The sequence below is a fragment of the Neolamprologus multifasciatus genome, chromosome 10 (genome assembly GCF_963576455.1).
Source record: "Neolamprologus multifasciatus chromosome 10, fNeoMul1.2, whole genome shotgun sequence".
NCBI classification, from domain to species: domain Eukaryota; kingdom Metazoa; phylum Chordata; class Actinopteri; order Cichliformes; family Cichlidae; genus Neolamprologus; species Neolamprologus multifasciatus.
In genome coordinates this window covers 1,068,910-1,090,488 of record NC_140448.1, presented here as the reverse complement: position 1 = coordinate 1,090,488, position 21,579 = coordinate 1,068,910, and the positions used below count along the sequence as shown (strand labels likewise).

General features: G+C 37.6%; 1 protein-coding gene across 8 annotated transcripts in view; it reads right to left on the bottom strand.

The window, feature by feature from the left end:
• Positions 1-21,579, bottom strand: part of ntm (neurotrimin) — a 384,314-nt gene that overhangs the window by 91,520 nt on the left and 271,215 nt on the right. For 5 of the 8 annotated variants that reach the window (XR_014876329.1, XM_085173856.1, XM_085173858.1 and 2 more), the window contains exon 1: positions 18,643-20,935. The exons of 1 other annotated variant lie outside the window; for it this stretch is intronic. Coding sequence is in view for 6 of the 7 variants with exons in the window: in XM_085173856.1 (XP_085029982.1) it covers positions 18,643-18,815 (173 nt within the window). In the remaining variant the exon portion in view is untranslated. Of the gene's footprint in view, positions 1-18,642; positions 20,936-21,579 lie in introns of those variants that run through there. 2 more of the 8 variants (XM_085173854.1, XM_085173853.1) reach the window with 1 other exon arrangement.

Below are 21,579 nucleotides of genomic sequence, written 5' to 3'. Positions count from 1 at the left end.
ATCCACCTGACACTCCCACCATCTTACCGGCAAGCATCGCCATCGCCTGGGAGGTGGAGGAGTACTGTCATGGTCTGGGCGAGTCTGAGTAAGTTTCCACAGCATCACCTCTCCTCTTCTGGGTGGAGCCCTTCTTGCCCCTCCCCGTTCCTCAGCTGCAATTATTCTGGCAGTATTTAGGAGCAGCGCACACAACGAGTCCTCGCCAGATTGTCTGCTAACCTCAGTTAGTTCACAACCTCATGTTTCTGTGTATCTCTCAGTGTGCATTACTTACCTCTCTCTTCCTGTCTCCTAGTTGGTACCAGGACTCGTCATCCAAACCCTGCTATAGCCACGCTTCTGGATTCTGGTCAGCTGCTGCTTAATCCTTTTTGGGCAAACTGACATTCTCACCTGCCTGCCTCCTGCGCACCCGTATAGGACTCAGTACTCGCCCGGACCTCGCCTCACCTCCACCTCCAGCTTATCCCCGCCTGCGAACACTGCCCCTGGTCTGCCACAGTTTCCACCTGCCCCACTCCAGCCCTCAGCAGTTTAGTGAACTGACAGTTCCATGCTTAGCCTAAGCCCCGCACTTCACAGACACCACACTTTTGCACAAAGCTTAATCTTGTTTTTGTCTTGAGTATCTAAGTTAGGAATTCTTGTAAATAAAAGTTTTTGTTTTTGCAAATCACCTCAAGCCTCCGGTCTTTGGTTCTGCGCATGTCCATTCCACTCCACGGGCCTCTGAGCCTTGACAGAAACAGCATTTGCAGCTGCTAGTGTAAATTGTTCCGGATGGCTATCAGGGATAATTTAGTAATTGTTTGTGACTGCTCCAATGCATCTTCTCAATATAAGAGAGACTGGAGGTTAATGAAAAAATCCTATCTTTTCCCTGTATAATTGAAAGAACGGAAGGTATTACATTCAATAAAGTATGGTAATGAGAACCAGACATGGAACTGAGGCCCAGATGACCTTCTTACTTTTATCATCACTGTGGCTAAGGTTACAACATTTGTGCACCAGAAAGAGCAGCTCATCCCTGTATTGTTATTAGAATTTCTCTCAGGTGATACTTCTTGCTGCCTGTGAATTATGTGACCAAGTCAGGGCTGCACAGTGTATTACTGTTATGAACTTCAATGAAATTAAAATGTTAATCAAATTTGTATGTCCTTCATATTCCAATATTGTCTTCAGTGTTTAATCTTGAGGGGCTACCCTTCTAAGAATGGTCCAACTAATCAGACTTGCACTCACATCAAGTGCATCAAGTTTTGTCCTTCAGAAGGAATTTCTTATTTTAAAGTGCAAAAATCAACAACTTCCATTAACCATGATACTAACTGGCAAAACGCTAAAGCAGAATACTGAACTCTGATAAACAAAGAGAGCAAAACAATACTATTCTTTATGTATGCAATCATTTTACAAGAACTTCTTCATAAATATAGACCATAAAGTTAATATACCTTGACATAACAATGTTCTTTACATGGATTTAAGACTACAAACAAAATATCCCAGCCAGCTGATGGATTCAAAACAAGAATTCAGTGATTTTGATTTAAAATTATCTTAAAGTGCTACATTTTATAAATACTAAACTAACTAAAGCACTTAAAAATAATAAACTAAACTAATAAACTAATTTGTTTATTTAGGGACATCAAACTAATTTTACATCATGGACCAGATACTTTTATGCTAGGTGGGCTGGACCAGTCAAACTCCACTTTCAGTTAGTGTAAAAAAGTTTAACTACACATTTAATCCTTGATATATCTTAATATAAGAAACAATCCAATTTTAACAGGACATCTCTACATGATTAAAAAAAATGGTGCTGTAGCAAATGAAAGAATTCGGCCATCACAACTCTTGGTGCTTTAATTGCAAGAAATAAACGTGTAGCATTACAGAAAAAGCTCCATTAGCCCATTGACTGCCCTGTAAATATAAAACAGAAAAAAAAAACCAGTAAATACTTGATTTAAGATAAATCTATAAAAAAAATGATACATTTTTTTCATTGCTGTGCATATTAGACACCCCTGATTTAGCTCATGTTTTGTGAAATGAGATTCTCTGCTAAAAATAGTTAGCAGAGAAAAACACACATATAAATCCCAGCTGCTAATGCTTCCAAACTATGATTCACATTGTTATTTGTTTTTGCATGTATGAATGAATGTTTTCATTTATACACTTTTTTAAAATTCTAATCTGCTGGTATGTCTCTTTTACATTGATGGAATTGGAGCTACTATTTCATAGAACACACAACAAGAATGCCTATCAATAAAAAATTCACATTGCCAACAAACTAAAGGAATTTTGACGTCTGCTTCATGACATGTTACTGTGCCCAGAGTCTGAAGCAGAAAGCCTGGCTTAACAGAAAATGTTGATAAGTGTTGTGATACCTGTTATATCTGACAGGAGTTTTAGCATTTGCCTAGTCAGCAAACAGAAAGAAAGCCTGGCTATGTTGAACTAACTTTAAAGTGTACCCCTCAGTATGTCTTTCTTTCTTGACTCTCTTGGATAAGGAAAAACTCAAGAACATCAGCAATGAGAGGAAAAAAACAAGCTTTTTTGGCATTAAAGATTACATTTAGTTTACCCTCTATATGCACATTCAAGCCATTCAAGCTTACGAATAGAGATAACATGTGCTTTTTAAACTGGTGAATACTTGTTGCCAGATGACCTCTACCTGATATGGAAGGCTATTCCAGAATTTCTAGAGCAGGCTTTAAAGAATGATTTGATATTGAAAATCAATTAAGCCAAAAGAATCAAAATTCTTGCTACATGATGTTTGAAACACGATGCCTGATAAACAGGATACACAGAATTACTAACAACTGAAACTTCCTGGGATTAAATCAGATTAGTTGCAATGATGCCAGTCTTGAACATTAACCATTTCACGCATGGTGGTCACTACAGTGGATAGCTATTCAAAGGCTGTTTTCTTGTATTTGTGTCAGTGTGGATGGTATACTTGCACATAAACCACTTCATTGGACACTGATGTTACTATAGATGTATGATGTGTTTCATTGTAATTATTGTTCTTTAACCCTGTCATGCATGAATTACGACAACATCAATCATGATTTTTTTCTGAAGTATGTTTAGTCATCTTTTCATGCCTAAAGATGAATAAAAATACTGTATATTAAAATTCTCCCCACTGTCTTATCCAGAGAAACTTAAGTCTGTTTGAACTTTCTTATTAATTCATTACAGGAACTATTTGTTTATATTTCACAGTATCCTTATGCATAACATACATAAAGTACTTTTATGTATGTTTGCACTGTTGGTGTTTAATGTTAAAAAATGTTAAATTGAATGTTGACTAACAGTCATGCACGTGCATTAGTAAACTACAATGCTAAACACTTTATTCTTCATCAAATATATATAATCAAGTATAATGTGAGATGATCATTTCAGCTTTTCTGAGTTGATTCTGAATATTTAAGGTAGCATTTTTATCAAAACAGTATAACTTAAATGTGTTCTTGTTGGCCAAACTTCATTTACAAACAATTATCCTTGTTGTTCTTTTTTGTGTCAGCGGTGTCAAATATGGACAAACTATTAAGAAAAGACCTTTTTTACCAAGTGCAGGTTTCTAAGTACAAATCAAAATATTGAGTCGTGACTGTGCAGGAACTTAAACTGTAAACTCATGTACTATTCCCTTCACAGTGTTAATCAAAGCTAAGCATACATGAAACAACGTGTAGTCTCTGATATAAAGTAATTTGTCATGGATAAACTCAAGCAGAGCATTTATCAAAGAGAAGCATAATGAAGTGTAACATTTCTCATTTATAATTATTTGATTATCTCCCTGGCTGTTTCAGTGTTATGTACCGCTGGGGTTTTACAAACTCACTAAAGCAGAACAGACTGGGTTTCAGAGACATGGTACAAAACTAATGTGAAACTAATGATATTGCTTTAAAATAATTGTGAGTCAAGAGTCATTTAAACTTAACTCAATGACAATTTTCAATAACAATAACAATATATTTAATTGGTGTTTTGCTGAGTATACCTTGATGACATTGTCAGTCTCTAAAATGCAACCCAGTGAAAAGAAAACAGAAAAGCTACTGTCAAACAGCACCATTTAGAATCCTGCAAGTTAAAACAAATGACAGTGCTTCTAGACTACAGAATTCATCGAATCCATTACGAATGAGGAAAAAATTAATAGTGCACTTAAAAGTGGACATTATTCGAAATACGGTTGGGGTGCTGGTACAAAAGAGAGCTCACCTGCTCGCTGTGTGATTACCTACTATAAATGGCCCGATTCTTATACTGTATAGCACTTTTATACGACGTGTCTTCAAGCATGTCTACATTCTACATTGAAATGCTTGCTATCTAATATCCATGTACATTGATGCTCCAATGGAGCACTTAAAAATGATGCTCCAATGGAGCATCAATGCAAATCGATCAAGAATTAATATCTTGCGCAAGGATATTTGACATGCAGACTGGAACAGGCAGGGATCAAACCACCAACCTCCCAATTAGCACATAACCAGCTCTACCTGCTGAGGCTACAGCTACCCAACTCTAGCTGTCAATCAAATCAATATCCGGAAAAGTGTGTTTAGGAAATTCTTTTAACTTGTGCTTGTCTGTTAAAGCAGCAAGCCTTGTTAGGAAAGCCAACTTCTCTGAATAGATAAACCCTTTGAAAATAACTTTTACCTCACTGAATGTTGCATTAACTCCTGAAAAAGTTAAATATTTTTAAGCAAAGTATATTTAAGGGACATTGCTTAATAGGTCACAGTGTTATAATAATCATAAAGTAAAAAAGAATTCAAGTACAATGAAGTGACGATGATGTGGAAATAATTTTACCTTGAATATAAAAATACTTCAGCCTGTCATCAGCAAATTTTTCCACATAATGTTATATAAACATACTACAAAGAATGAAAACTGCATTTGAATTTATTAAATTAAATAACTTAAATTATATTTTAATAATTTCCAGAATTTCAGATATTTTCTGACAGGAAAATATTTTCTAATGACTCATTTTCAGGCCCGAGCGTTTGAACATATTTTAAAAACTATTTATGTTGAACTTCTGTACAAATCACAGTATGTCCATAACAAATACCATGAGGGTCCATAAGTGCATGTGGTACCAGGACGCAATAGGTTGCAGGTCAATGATCGATTTTGTAATCGTATAACCAGACCTGCAGCCATATGTTCTGGGCACTCAGGTAATGAGAGGGGCTGAGCTGTCAACTGATCACCACCTGGTGCAGAACCAAAGACCTGCTGAGTTGGATGAGGTGATAGGAAAGTGCGCTGGAATGCCTGACAAAGGCCCCGGTCCATTAAATCTTCAACGCACACTTCCAGGAGACCTTCAACGCCATTCCGAGGGAGAATAGGGACATTAAGTCCGAATGGACCATGTTCAGCAGCTCCATTGTCAAAGCCGCTGCACTGAGCTGTAGTGCCTGGGTCATGGATGAAATCCAGTAGAATGATGCTCCCGCAGTAATACAAGTTCTAGCCATGTATTCCAGCCCTAACCCTAGACTTATTTCTAACCTTAACTAGCATTTTAATGACATTAGATAGTCATTTTCCAAAGTGATTTGAGGAAAACGAATGTACATGTGTATATTCATTCCAAACGGTTCTCATGTTTCCTCAATTTTCCAATCTCGTAATGTAGTGTACCCGGAAGCATAATATGCCGACGATTTGTCACCTAGCGTAAGATGTTCCGCTTTGGGAGTGAGAACGTGTTGTAGGTACCAACAAACCAAGCGGAATGTGGCTTGGGCAGTGGCTGAAACAAAAACTGGGATGTGTTAGGAATTTGGAGAGGCCATGGAAAAAGGCTTTTGGACTGCCTCAAAGAGATTCTGGCAAATCGTCGGGCGACTCAGGAGGGGAAAGCAGTGCTGTGCCTTCACTGTGTATAGTACAGGTGGAGCGCTGGTGACTTCGACTGAGGACATTGTCAGGCAGTGGAAGGAATACTTCGAGGACCTCCTTTCGAGAGAGGCTAGAGTAGAGCCGCCACGCCTCCACATTGAAGGGAGCGAGTTGAGGTGGTCTGGGCATTTGGTGTTCCCCCCAGACAAGCTGGAGGAGGCTAGGGAGAGGGAGATCTGGGCTTCTGTGCTTAGGCTGCTGCCCCAGCAACCCAGCCTGGATAAGCGGGAGAAAATGGATGAATGGATGAAGTATCAAGATAGCTTCTGTATGATTTAAATTAATCTAAAATTATGTCAATGGTAAGTGGTTCTGATAACTATAAACGATAAGTATAGTATGAGAATAAACTGTACCAGAAAAAATAACTTTCTGTCGACATAAAATGTACCAGAGAAATGTCAAATCCGTCTTTAGGAAAAATTACAAATCGTGGCTTCTCAGACAGATTGAGAGCAATCACAAATGGCATTTAAGAAAAGCTCTCATCAAAGCATACGGAACAAAGGAGCTTCCTTTGAAATCTTCCTAAGTCGCTTTCTCTTACACAGACATGTCCACACTGACAAACAGGTACAGCCATCAGAGGTATGCTTCGACTCCACAGACATTGACAGCTCATAAAACTGCAGATCAGACTTGACGACACACTTTGCAGTCATCCCAGGATGCAAAACTGGTAAATGCATAACAACACTCAACAAAGACAGACACCAAGCAGCTGCATCATCTCCCATGCATTACCAAAACAATTATAAATATGAAGACCTGTGTTTCACAGTGCTTTTTTGGATGATTATATTAGAACAACCTGCACACTGCTTACCATGTCTTTTTGTTCTGCTAGAATATTACACTAGTATATTAAATTAAAAATACAGTTTAAGATAATATGATATAAGATAGTATTTGAATTGAATTGAAGTTTGAAGTTTAACAACTGTTTTAACCCCATAATAATATATTAAAAAGGTAAATGTCTGCATTTAAATAGCGCATTATCCAATGTATTGTGCAGTTTGATTTTTTAATGCAATAATGACAGAAAGATACAATGCAGGTTCTAAGCGTCCGAAGCAATGTAGGATTCATTGTCCTGCCCAAGGATTCTTCATCACATGAACGGGGTACTGAAAACTGATGGGTTCTAGTTCTCTTAAAGGGAGAGAATGTGTAGTAACAATGCAAGTTCTTTCTCTTTAACATGGAAAAGAAAGCACTGTTGATCTTTAAAGATCAGTGAGATTATACTAGTGTAACTAGGTGAGGCTCTTCTGTTAAGTGAACTTTGCTACACTCTGCTAAATACAGTGGATCTTTGCTTCCACTACAGAATCACACATCTAACAGGTTTAGGTCATTGGGGTAAACTACTGCCCGGGTGGTATCTCCTTTGTATAAACTGAAATCAGGTGGTATTCAAAGAAATATAATATTGCTTCCAGAGCAGGGCGATATGACCAAAAATATTTATCACGATATATATTTGAAAATTTGCGATAACGATAAAACTGACGATATAATTGACACTAGACAAAAAACTCCACAACTTTATTCGTGCAAAAAGAAAAAATCAACGTATTTTCACTTAAACAAGCAGCTGTTTTTTATGTGCATTAAAGTTATATAAAAATTTAAAAGTGGAAATGCAAAATCCTTGCTGACAGTTTAACCAAAAGGAATTTCAAGTGGAAACTGGCCAACATTTCCTCAGCATAACCATGTATAATATCCACAAAACTTAAAAAGAGGTTATACACACACACAATATGGTAATATTATGTTGAAGCACAATATGTATCACTCCGCGAGGCTCCTGCCTACGATAGCCATAATGCTCTGACACTCCATCAAGCGGTGTGGATTCGTAGCTTAGCAAAGTCGTACTAAAACATTTGACAGATTTTCCAGTGCCGTGTAGCACATAAAATCGTTTCAAGGTCAGTAAACACAACCAGAATTCATACATAAGGCACACGGGATTATAAGGGGCACTGTCGATTTTCAGACAAATCAAAGGATTGATTTTAAGTGTGCCGTATTTTCCAAAAAACACAGTAATAACGACGGCCCGCTAGCATGCGCTACCAAAAATAGTGCTTTGTTGTGTATCTGACGGACGAAAGCTAAACCAGTTCCACACCACTGAAGCTGCAGCATTTTGACAAACCAATTCTGGTTCATCCGTTTCATTCAACAATCTGCTTTCGCCCTTCTCGTTCTCTGTCGCCGCCATGCTTTTTCCGCCATGTGCATATGAAAACAAAGGTGCGCGTTTTACCCATATTCTATCGCAATATTTCATTTTCTTATCATTGCCAGACATTATACCGGTATTAACGTGAACGGTATGATATGGCCCAGCCCTAATTGCTTCACTGTTTGGGTAACAGCACAGCAATGACCAGTGTTACATCCCTAAGGAGGCTATTAATAAAGTAAATCATCAATTAGTAAAGCCCTATATAATTGGGGTGTCGAAATTCATAGACTACATTCTCCCGAGGAGCCACCCTTCGCGGTCTACGTGGGCTGGGTCCCCCGAAGGCTGGGTAAGCCGGAAGTGAGCAGCTGTGAAATTGGAATGTCTAGCCTTCAGTTTTGTGTCACCAGTCATACTTACTCTTTGGGTTGTGCAGGCTTAAATGCCTTTGAATTGTATTTTTAACCTTATGTGACTGTGTTCAGTCTGACTGTGCTGGTTAAGTAGGTTATCTTTGTAGGTTGTATACTTTGGAGTTAAGTAAGTTCCTTTTTATTTTCTATTAGGGATGTTTTATCTGTTATGTTGGCCTTAGCGTTTCCTGAAGTTAAATGTCAGTCTGAACCCAACAGAGATTTAAACTAGCAGAAAATAAAACATTAAAAATGACATGTTTACTCCTATTTTACTATTTTAACTTTTAATGTTAGTCCGTCCTATCCCCTAGACTAGCCATGGGACGTAACAACCAGGAGAGATGGAATGTACTGACTTACTGCTTGGAAACAAATCATTGACTTAAGAACTACCCAAAATATAAGAAGGCACCTGGGATATTGTAAATGCCAGAAAATATACAAGTTGCTTGCCATTTGGAGTCAACCAACTTATGAAAACAAGAAACAACTATGTAATTAATATTTCTGGATATTAGTAAATAGGGTTCCTAGACCACACAGTCACACTCTTCTTTTTACCCAAGAGGTGAAAGGTCATTGTCATCAACTTAATATTCATTGAAAGTAGTTGTATTTCCCGCAAAACAGAAAGAATTATAGTAATTATGAAAGGGACTAATTACTGAAAACACTCAAGGAGAGTTCCTTTAAAGTGCTGTAGTAAGGATATACCAGGCACATTGCAGGTTTAACTCTGGCGGAGATATTTGGCCTCCATGCTTCTGGAGGTATTCTGTTGATTAGAAGCTGAAAGCAACACATATGGCACACAATGTTTACACACACACACACACCATATATATATATATATATATATATATATATATATAAAACCCTAACCCGGCCGCTGTTTTTTTTTTTTTTCCTTTTACTTACTTCCGAAAAGAAAACCTAATTTCTGCCGTTCAATACTGAACAAATGTAAACTTTTTAAAATTATGCAAAATTGCAAAACGCTTAGCTGTGTCTCTAATAAAACCGCTGTAACTTCAGAGGTAATGTTCATATGTTGATTAATGGTTTTCTTTCGTTTTTGATCTACTGCAGAGTATTTTTTCTAAAATCCCAGGCCAGGAAAATCACTTTCATGTTTTTCTGTGTTTTATCTTCAGCTACTTTGACACAAAGGCATCTGCTGTGATGCTCACACCTTTGATAAAGTCTGTCGAGTGTCAGCTTCCTTTTTATAGATACAAAAATATGTAAATGTACTGATCTGAATTATAATATTTCTGACTGTCTGAGGCAAAATTTCCCAGATTCAAATCGAATTGAATCGAATCGTGGATCGAATCGATTCGGGACCTTGTGAATCGGAATCGAATCGATTCTAGAAATCAGTGACGATACCCAGCCCTAGTTGGAACCATAAATCCTGATCTCTACCAGAAAATCCTGAATTATGAAGAATGTCCATAACCCTTATGTCTTGCTTCATAACCCTTGGGACTCAGCAGGACAATGATCCAAAACACACCAGCATGTCCACTGAATGGCTAAAAAAATAAACAAATAAAGGTTTTGTCAAAGTTCATATTTAATCCAATAGAGATGATTTGGCATGTTGTTCATGCTCAAAAACCCTCCAGTATGGCTGTATTAATGTTTATGGTTTATGGATGATAAACCGTCAACATCGCCTGGTAAAAGTCGAAGCAGTCGCCGCTGACCAACATTGATGGAGATCGTTAGCTGCCTGATGCGCCCCTCAGCATAAGAGGAACTAAGTGCTAAGTACATGTCAGCATCATATTTCCTCATGCTGTGTGTTCGCTCGTCTTGTGTGTTTCATAGTTTCATAGAGCTATGCCTGAGTATTTTCTCTTTCTGTGTTCTTCAGTATTACCAATAAAGGTCTAGTCCTGCATTTACTACTACTACAAAGCACTACAACAAAGCCAGCCAATGAAATGTGTTTTTCCACTTTATCTAAGCATTGAGTCAGGGTGAACTAACTAACATTGTGAAGCATTTGCATATGCGTAAACTCTAAGTAAGTTACAACATACACCTACACATATGGTATCTAACCAGATTCTTACTCTGGATGGCATTACCTTGGCCTCCAGTAACACTGTGAGGAACCTTGGAGTCATTTTTGACCAGGATATGTCCTTCAACGCACATATTAAACAAATATGTAAGACTGCGTTCTTCCATTTGCGCAACATCTCTAAAATTAGAAATATCCTGTCTCAGAGTGACGCTGAAAAACTAGTTCATGCATTTATTACTTCCAGGCTGGACTACTGTAATTCATTATTATCAGGATGTCCAAAAAACTCACTGAAAAGCCTTCAGTTAATCCAAAATGCTGCAGCAAGAGTACTGACAGGGACTAGAAAGAGAGAGCATATTTCTCCTGTTTTGGCTTCCCTTCATTGGCTTCCTGTTAAATCCAGAATTGAATTCAAAATCCTGCTCCTCACATACAAGGTCTTAAATAATCAGGCCCCATCTTATCTTAATGACCTTGTAGTACCATATCACCCTATTAGAGCACTTCGCTCTCGCTCTGCAGGCCTACTTGTTGTTCCTAGAGTATTTAAAAGTAGAATGGGAGGGAGAGCCTTCAGTTTTCAGGCCCCTCTTCTGTGGAACCAGCTTCCAGTTTGGATTCGGGAGACAGACACTATCTCTACTTTCAAGATTAGGCTTCAAACTTTCCTTTTTGCTAAAGCATATAGTTAGGGCTGGACCAGGTGACCCTGAATCCTCCCTTAGTTATGCTGCAATAGATGTAGGCTGCCGGGGGATTCCCATGATGCATTGAGTTTTTCCTTTCCAGTCACCTTTCTCACTCACTATGTATTAACAGACCTCTCTGCATTGAATCGTATCTGTTATTAACCTCTGTCTCTCTTCCACAGCATGTCTTTTATCCTGTCTTCCTTCTCTCACCCCAACCGGTCGAAGCAGATGGCCCCGCCCCTCCCTGAGCCTGGTTCTGCCGGAGGTTTCTTCCTGTTAAAAGGTAGTTTTTCCTTCCCACTGTCGCCAAAGTGCTGCTCATAGGGGGTCATATGATTGTTGGGTTTTTCTCTGTATCTACGAAGCGCCTTGAGGCAACTTTTGTTGTGATTTGGCGCTATATAAATAAAATTGAATTGAATTGAATTGAATTGAATACACCTCACAACAATAGTCAGTACAGACAACGGGACACAAACATGTGACTCATACACAAAGACAGACATTAAAAATACTTACACGGACCAAAACAGCAGTTCTCTCGCTTCTTTAAAATAGATTTCAACTGTCCCATCATGTAATTATAAAATTACACAGTGCTTAGCATGTACGCACGTGAAATCAAATACAGTGCACTAACAACCAAACAAATAGCAGCCATGTAAATTTAAAAATTTACACTCTCTCCAATGTGCCCTATACCCATCCTCCCTACTTTGATCTAGGATCTACTGACATTGATTTTGAGGGAGGTATTTTAATGTATGGTCTCAAGAACCTACCTCAAATACTTTGCCTCTTGTTTGAGTTAAATTGTAACTAAATAAATATCTGCACAGTCTCTGGTTATGGTTTTAAATCATCATACATTTAACTAAATAATGCATTGTGACTATTTATTTGGGCCATGTCTAAAATTTTGCAACTGAAAATTGTCCCACTTAATTACCATGATGTCCTTCTACTACTGTGGCAAAAATTACTGGTGTAAATTACATTTTCAGAAGAGCAAAGCAATTAAATAACATGACTAAACTTACAGTACTTGCTTTGTTTAATCATTTTGCATTGTTTTAACAAGTAAATGACACTCCTCTACAAGTAAAGAGGTTTTTTTATCTTTGTCATTTTTGCCCCAATGAGTCCTTTCAGAATGCATTAACTTTCTTAACTTTAATGAAGGCCATATAAACCATATCCAATAACAATATCCTATCCAAAGTCCTACTCTCGCCCTCAAATAAAAGTAATTTATTTGGCTGAGAACAGTGGTTCTCAAACACCTTGCTGGTGGAGTACAATATAAGTGAAGAAATATGGAATAATACAAAAAGTAAACAGTAAATAGTAATACATTAATCCTTAAAATAAATCTAAGTTTCCAGCATGATATCACACCAGTTTATGAAATAGTCACAAAACACATCTATTTTTTCGCGTGGTCATGGACACAAATTGTTAATAGATGAAAAAAGTAATTATCCACCAAACCTAAAAACTGGTTGTTCAACCCTTGGCAGCAGGATGTACAGGCAAACTGGCAATGAGTTTTTCACGTTGCTGTGGAGGAATTTTGGCGCTCTCTTTTTTTTCAGAATTGTTTTAATTCAGTCATACTGGAGGGATTTTGAGCCTGAACAGCCTGTCAAGATCATGCCAAACCATCTCTATTGGATTAAATACAAACTAGCAGCAAAAATTTTCTGGCACAACTTCACCTTCTTCCAAGGTGCATGGAGAGGATGAAAGAATTCAATTCAATTCAATTCAATTTTATTTATATAGCGCCAAATCACAACAAATGTCGCCTCAAGGCGCTTCATAGATACAGAGAAAAGCCCAACAATCATATGACCTCCTATGAGCAAGCACTTTGGCGACAGTGGGAAGGAAAAACTCCCTTTTAACAGGAAGAAACCTCCGGCAGAACCAGGCTCAGGGAGGGGCGGCCATCTGCTGCGACCGGTTGGGGTGAGAATTCACAAAGCAGGAACTCCATCAACACTTGAGGGAAGATGAACAACTTTAATAATTGACCGACGCGTTTCGGCTTGTGGCCTTCATCAGGATGACCCTGATGAAGGCCACAAGCCGAAACGCGTCGGTCAATTATTAAAGTTGTTCATCTTAAATACAAACGAGGCCACAACAAAACATTTTGGGGGGTTTTAGCCATTTAGAGGTGGACTTGTTGGTGTGTTTTGGATCATTGTCCTACTGTGTCCCAAGGGTTATGTAGCAGGACATAAGGGTATGCTCCATAGTCAGGATATTCTGGTAGAGAGCAGAATTTATGGTTCCAACAGCAACAACGACAAGTTGTTCGAGTTTCTGAAGGAGCAAAGGAGGCCCCAACACAAACTACATGTTTGACTGTTGATATGATGTTCTATTTATTAAATGCTGAGTTAGTTTTATACCAGCTGTACGAGATGCAAACCTTGCAAAATCTTAAACTTTTATCTTGTTTTATGGGGCAACCGTGGCTCAGGGGGTTGGGAAGCTCATCTGTAACCGGAAGGTTGCCCGTTCGATCCCCCTGCTCTCTCTGTCCTGGTCGTTGTGTCCTTGGGCAAGACACTTTACCCAACCGCCTACTGGTGTTGGCCAGAGGGGCCCACGGTTCGATATGGCAGCCTCACTTCTGTCAGTCTGTCCCAGGGCAGCTGTGGCTAAAACTGTAGCTTGCCTCCACCAGTGTGTGTGAATGTGAGAGTAAATGAATAGTGGAATTGTAAAGCACTTTGGGTGCCTAGAAAACGCTATATAAATGCAATCCATTATTATTATTATTATTATTATTATTATCTTGTCAGTCCACTGAATATTTTCCCAAAGGTCTAGGGGATCATTATAATGTTTTTTTGGCAAATGTGACACAAGCCTTTGGGTCAGCAGTGGCTTTCAGCATAGGTAAAAGCCACAGCAAGGTAAAAAGCAAAATCAACTTATCTGTGCATTTTCATGTTTCAGTTTATTGTAATGCTTGAGCACTTTAGATGTTCAGATCCACATCCATAATGGACTATTATTAATAGTGCTGATGAAGTGATTTTTTTTTTTATTTAAACTATTTTCTATTAAGTCAATAGAGAAAAATGAATCATCATATTTTTGTATTCCTATTGTTTTCGGTTATGTGCCTATGCTGCTAGTTGCTATGCAGCAACTTTCTATACTCTCGCCACAGGAGGCCTTAGCAGGGATAAACTAGTGAGTCCGTTCACATCAAGATAAAATGATAATTAGTCTTAATGTAGTGCTTTCGACTACTGATTAGTAATAATGAGGTAATAGTTGGGTAATAAGTTGGGAGCAAAAAGGTAATAATATGGAAATTTGCACATTGTTACCACCTAATAACCAAGTAATATCCAAGTAACATAATCGTAGCAACAATGGTTACAGGTGAGTAATATTATACTAAAATTCATTTACTGAATAACAAAGGGACAAAACATGGAGTAATAAAGTGGAAACAAAGCTATACCCATGAAGCAACACCAATTAGAGGCACTAGTGTAATACCTTGGTAACAATATGATAACCTGCTAGCAATACAAAGGATGTGTCTGTGCATTTGAATTATCATCTGTTAGAAAGGCTTTAAATGGTAATAACCTTTAATAATAATAAGACTGTTTTGACTGATGTTTTACAATAATAGGAAAGTATTACCATATTATAATGCTTCAATTCTAATTCTTTTTAAAAAATAATAAGGGCACCTTAAGAATTGCAATAATTACCTCGGAATATCAGTGGTACTTTCTGTGTAATACAAAGGAATCTGGGTTGCAAAATGCAAAACTGCCTGTTTCTACTTAATACCATGTTAATCACTACATAGTGCAGCCCAGATTCCTTTTATTACACCTAAACTACAACAGGTATTCCTAGGTAATTATCACATTTCTTGACGTTTCCTTTAATAAGTTATTAATGTGGTACTAATGACAAACAGGCAGTTTTGCATTTTGCAGTCCTAATTCCTACTTATATAACCAAAAAAACACCAGAGATATTTCCAGCTAACATGTCCTTCAATAGGTTAATTTTTTTACCAACTAGAAATAGGCAGTTTTGCATTTTGCAACCCTAATTCCTGCTTATTACACAGAAACCACACGTACCATCAATGTTTCCATTTAATAAGTCAGAAATATAAACACAACATTTACATTATTGCTTTTAAGCAAAGTAGGATGCTGGGGAACCAGGATTAACTGAGGCATTATAATATTATAATACTTTCCTATTATTCCTATTATTCTAAAACATCAGTCAGTACAACCTTATTATTATGAGGTTATTACCATTTAAAGCCATTCTAATAATGGGTGTAAATTCAAATGCACAGACATAACCTTCATAGTGCTAGCAGGTTATCAAATTCTTATTATGCTACTATTACTAATTGGTTTACTCTTGTTTTCCAATTAAATTAATTTCAGTACAATGTTACTCAGCTGGAACCACTGTTGCTACAATTATATTACTTTGATATTACCTGGTTATTACTTTGGTAATTTAGTTATAATTACCTAATTACCTGATTACTAATACTATGATGGCCTTTTATCCTGCTCAGGTTCCAGTGTGACTCAAACATGTTGCTAAATGTTCATTCTCTGTCCTCTTTTTTTATATTCTTTTGTTGCTGTACTATAAACTGACTGCCTCTAAAATATTTTTGTTGAATTGTGTCACAGTTTTGTGTTTTCAGTGTTGTACAACTAAAAGTAAAGGTCATTGTAGATCAATTTAATCAATTTAATGTAGAAGGTTAAGTTATTTTATGTTGGAAATGTTTAAGGTTGTAAGACCATGGATTTTAACTTACATGCTGTTTTTGTGTACACATCCACAGTTCTTATTGCCATTAAACCTAAAACAGAAGCTGTTCTGGATGGAACAAAAAGAAAGACTCTGGACTCAGCTGGCAGGCTGCCTGATCACACAAACAATCCTCTGTCCTGTTTATAAAAATTGCCCTCATGTCAAGAATCCCCAGAATGTAAATAATGAAGGAAAACATGCAAACAAATCATCACATCTAAAACCCACTGCATATCATCTGTAAAATATCTTAACAATTAATGATATTAATGTGAGGGTTTACTTGATGCAGGCATCCCTGCTTATTTTAAAACTACAGCTGATATAGTATAGATCCCTCCCGTCCATAAACATAAAAGATCCTGATTTCATGAGCAAATCAGGAGTTACAGAAAAATATATTTGTTCAGAAGCATCGACTCTATAAAGCTGGGCAGTCTTGTGTATAGAGCACCATAAATGCATGTGCTTTAGATTCAGATGTCTTTTCAACTGATGTGACTTCATGAGCAAGCACTCACTAACAAGATCAAAGCACAGCACAGCCACAGAATGTATGAATCAGACCAAAACAATCATTACTGCTCAGCCTGAAGGACTGATATGCATCATAGTAGGTTTAGACTTGCCAATCCCACTGACCTTGTTTCAGGGTTAGCGATGGGTTGACATTCCATGACAGTTTCAATATGGATAGGAGCAATAATGCTATGTATTTTTGTGTTGTTGTTGTTTTTGCCCTACAAGCTCTGCTGTTTAGACTGATCTAGAGCAACTTTGACTCTGTTACATGCTGTTGGGACTTGACATTGTTCCTAAACAATATTAGGGCATGATAGATTGCTATCGGTGGTGCTGAAATAGTGGTAGGTCAGTCAGTACAGTGCTTGATTGGGACTATAAAGTATTTCAGCAAGAGTCTAGTACTGTGGTTAAAAATTGTGCAAAATAGTCAGAAAAATCTGATTTACTATTATACAATAACACACATGTAAAACTGAAATAAATTTTAACTGCTCTTTTGCAACAGTTGCCATTTTAAGGACTTGCTTTACAAATCCTAAAAGGAGAAAAAATGTTCCAAGTCTGTGAAACAACTTTACTCCTGTTTGCTTATTTTGTTTTTCTATTAATTCCATAAATGCAAAATGAGCACGCTGTGATTAAGTTTGTGTTGCTGTATTGTTGTTTAATCAGCACTTTATCCCAGCCTTACTCCCTATTGTGTCAGCATACACCTAACGAAGGAACAGCCAAGTTATGTTCATTATTTACCATACTGATGACCTTTTAGAAGAGGCCTCTGTGATGTCCAAACAATGGATTATGAAGAGCATTTTGTAGAAAAAGCAAGCAGTATATTTGTCAGCCAGTCTGCATTGGGCTCTTGAAGATAATATCAGTGAATGGGTTTCTCTGATGTGCTGATATTTTTCACGCAAAAATAGGCAAGAAACAATAAGCTTGGGATAATTTAGAAATTGTCTCATGACTCGATCTGTTAATTACACATGTCATATGGTAATCCTTTTATTTTCGCAGCATAGTGACATATGACTGTGAGTGGTTAAAGACCTGTGGCCATTAGTTTGGCAGACTTAGCAAATGGATGAAGTGAGTTGAAGAAAGAATTCCACCAACTAAATCACTTAAATATAAAATTATAGTTGGTTTGGATATTACCAGTGAGCTTTTTCAACTTTGTTTGGCTATTAAGATTTCATTGATACTTATGCAGCTGTCAGTTTTCCATATGGGAAGTCACTGTCAGCAGAAGCCTACTTGATGAATGTGGGTTGTTGTTTTTCAGCCTGGTTCTATTTGCCCCTTCTTAACTTTGAGCAGCCCTGCTTTAAACATCAAGTAGTAACACTATTCCTATAACAGTGATACAATTAATTGCTTTGGTTGTTGTTTTTATTGGTTCTGTTGCTCTCAACATTGCATTACGTAAAAGTAACACAAATCCCTGTGTCCAACTAAGGTTTGGGGACCGCTGAAGAAACAAAACGTGTGTAAATCTTACGGACTTGCCACTCAATTCTTTTTTTTCTGTAACCACAACTATGTTTCTGTTCATCTACAGCCATCAACAAACACTTTACAACAGTTTTTGCTCGTGCCCTCCTTCCAGAAACACGCTTTCCCCCTCACCTTTAGTTCTGCATCGTCACACAACAATTAAAACAACCAGTGTCTCTAGTTAACAGCTGCAGAAGATTAGCAGTGTCGTTTCTGAATGGAGTGTTTTCCACAGACTAATCCGCTCAACCCCCCGCCCGTTTTTAACATCGGTTGCATGATAAAACAGACAGCACGTCAGTCCTTCTGCTACTCGATCCCATACCAAATATTTCATTTAGGGCAGCCTACAGGCAGTGCTTAACTTTGGCGGTGGAATTCATAAACAGCAGTAGCAGAAGGGAGACACTTGTGTGAGGGGAGACTCACCTGAGAAAGACCGTCTCTCCTTGTCGGACTGTGATATTGTCCATCACTTTGTTGTAGGACTGAGAATCCCCTTGGCTGCGGACCTGCAACCCTGCAGGTACAAGAAACAAAATCCTCAGGGAGAGAAAAAATGTGCATTTGTAAAAAGCGACAAAATATCCCCGGATAGACATCGTCTTTAGCCTTCGAAGGCGCACAAACAAAAATCATACAGCGAGACAATGAGGCGGTCCTCCGCCGTGAACGGAGATTATTGTACTCCCAGTTCATTAGTCTTAATCCAAATCTTCTCGCCAGGTATTTGTGGTGTGAAGAGCAAGGAAGACAGAGGACGCTGTCTGGCTGCACTATGGATTATCACTGCCCTTTGTTTTAAACGGGGGGTGGGGATTATTCTCATTATCCCTCTGTTTGATTGTTTGTTTGTTTTTTTCTTTGGGTTTTGTTTGTCTTTTTTAAAACACAAGAAATAAGACGTAAAGATCCCTTCAGGAATGTATTGAACGCTTCATCCTCGGTAGAGAGAATCGAAAAAGTACATAATTAAGAACAGAGGACTTGGAATCGTATTTAAAGGGAGGAAGATGCTAAGTTTGCGAACTGCATGGGTAGCAAGTGATTTGGTGATCTGTAATAAGTGCGCTTTCTGTGTTGTTGCGTAGTGTCTGCAGATAGTGTTCAATGAAAAGGAAAAAAAAACACGGCTGTGCTCTTCATTATGGAAAAGCTCCTTCCTGTTAAAATATTTTATGATGATCGTTTTTATACTTTATACCACTGCGTAGAAAAATCAGAATCAGAATCAAGAAAAAAGAACTTCAGTATACACATTTTTGAAACATATACAGTGCAAAAGATTTGAGCCACCCTTCATTTCTTTATATTTTGACGGGAAATTGGAACACAAGTTTAGCATTTTTTTTTCTAATCAGAGCATTACTCTTAGATCTTGAATATTTCCTTTTGAAAAGAAGTGCCACAGTACCGGTAAACTCTTTTTTTTTAAAAAAAACAGCCACCTGTGCCTCCTCTCTCCTCCAAATGCATTTTAGGAATTGAGACATTCTGTACGATGTCAAACTGACATATTGTCTGAGTCTCAAACTAGAGAAGAGAGCAGGCACAAAATTGAGAAATGAGAAAATACCACTACATTTGGTAAAAGCTTATACATAAACATATTGACTGGCAATCAACATCCCTTTACAGTAGTTGTGTCATTTGAACCAAGTGGTTATTTGGTTCTTCCTGTTGCCATTGTGCTCATCAGTGAAATCCCTGCATGTTCGTCAGTTTGTAGCTAAATCTTTACACTAAACCTTAAACATTCTTATCAACACATGTATAATAAATTCCTGCACTCAGCCAATAAAGGCTTTAATAACATATTTGACAGATGTTAAGTAGTCATTAGAAGTTTACATATTTTGTTGTTATTGTTGTTTTTGTCGTTGTTGTCATGTTATTGTTTTATTCAATTTGCTATTCATTATGTTGTAATGTTCGTCTTAATATTTCATTTCTAAAGGTTACCTAGTTTTGTTTCCTTCATCTTATATAGCTGGGTTCTGTAATTACGGAGGTGTTATGATTATTCTTTAGTGATACCACTTCTATTTATTATAAGCAATTGTGCACGTGTATAAATTAAGACAAATAAATATTTGAATGATTACATTGCCAAAAATATTCACTTGTCTGCCTTCACACCCCTTTCAACTTGGGAAACACTGCCTACTCACATTAACTGGATTTTATTTTAATGTATTGCACACCGACCTAAACATTTCAGCACTTCTGATGGCAATGGCACCTCACACAGAGGACACACTCAAAAGTTCTGTTTCCATTTGCAGCTTTAAGATTTGCAGTTTTTGGTTCAAAATCTCTGCTATTCCACAATGGAATTTAATATTTTATTAATAAAAAGTTGGTACAAAGCAAAAAAAGAAAAGAAAGAAGGAAATGTATTACTAATAATTCACAACTCACATTTCACCATGCATTCCTACAGTATTTTGTTATATAAACTTTAGACACCATTTCTTGTTCATGGCTAATTCATCAATTTACCTAAGATATCTGGGGCAGATTCATGAATTTGTGGAGTTTGCATGTTTTCTCAATACTGCAGCCCATATACCGTGCCTGTCATATAAACCATTGTTTTTTACTTTCCATACCTTCCCTTTTTGAAACCATATCTCATGTCAAGATTGATGTTTAGACTTTATTATTTCCATCTTTATTATCAATAAACATGGTTTCACATTGTCTAAAGGTGTTTGGTGTTGTTCAGCACTGAAAAAAAGGGACTGGCCATCTCTTGGATTTATGTAAGCATCTTGCATGTATTTAACACAATTGCCTCATGTTTTAAAGTTAAATGTAACTATATTGTCACGGCTGGCGGGGTGAGCCGTGTGGTGTGGAGGAAAGGAGGACCCAAAATGCAGACAGCGACTGGTGATTCGAGTGAGGTTTATTTACAAGTGGTGGAGTGGCAAAACAGGCAATGAGGGGAGAGTATTTACAGTACACAAATAACAGAACCGAGGGCAGGACAGAACATAAACCTAAACTGGGTGAGCTAAGTAACAAACCTGAGATCATACAAGCAGAGAGACACAGACGAGGAACGGACACCATGAAACACAGACGAGCCGACAACGAACACAGACCGACACCCACTATATATACACACACACACAGGGTAATCGGGTAATGGCAGACAGGCGGGGACACAGCTGGAACTAATGGACATAACGAGACACAACCCTACAAAGTAAAACAGGAAACACACAGACTGTTTTACATAACAACACGGGGACATGAACAGAGCACCGAGGGAGACGCAGGTAGGGAAAATAAACACAACCAAACCCCAACCACCAATACAAAACAGAATAAACTAGAAAACACTAATAACAAACTCAA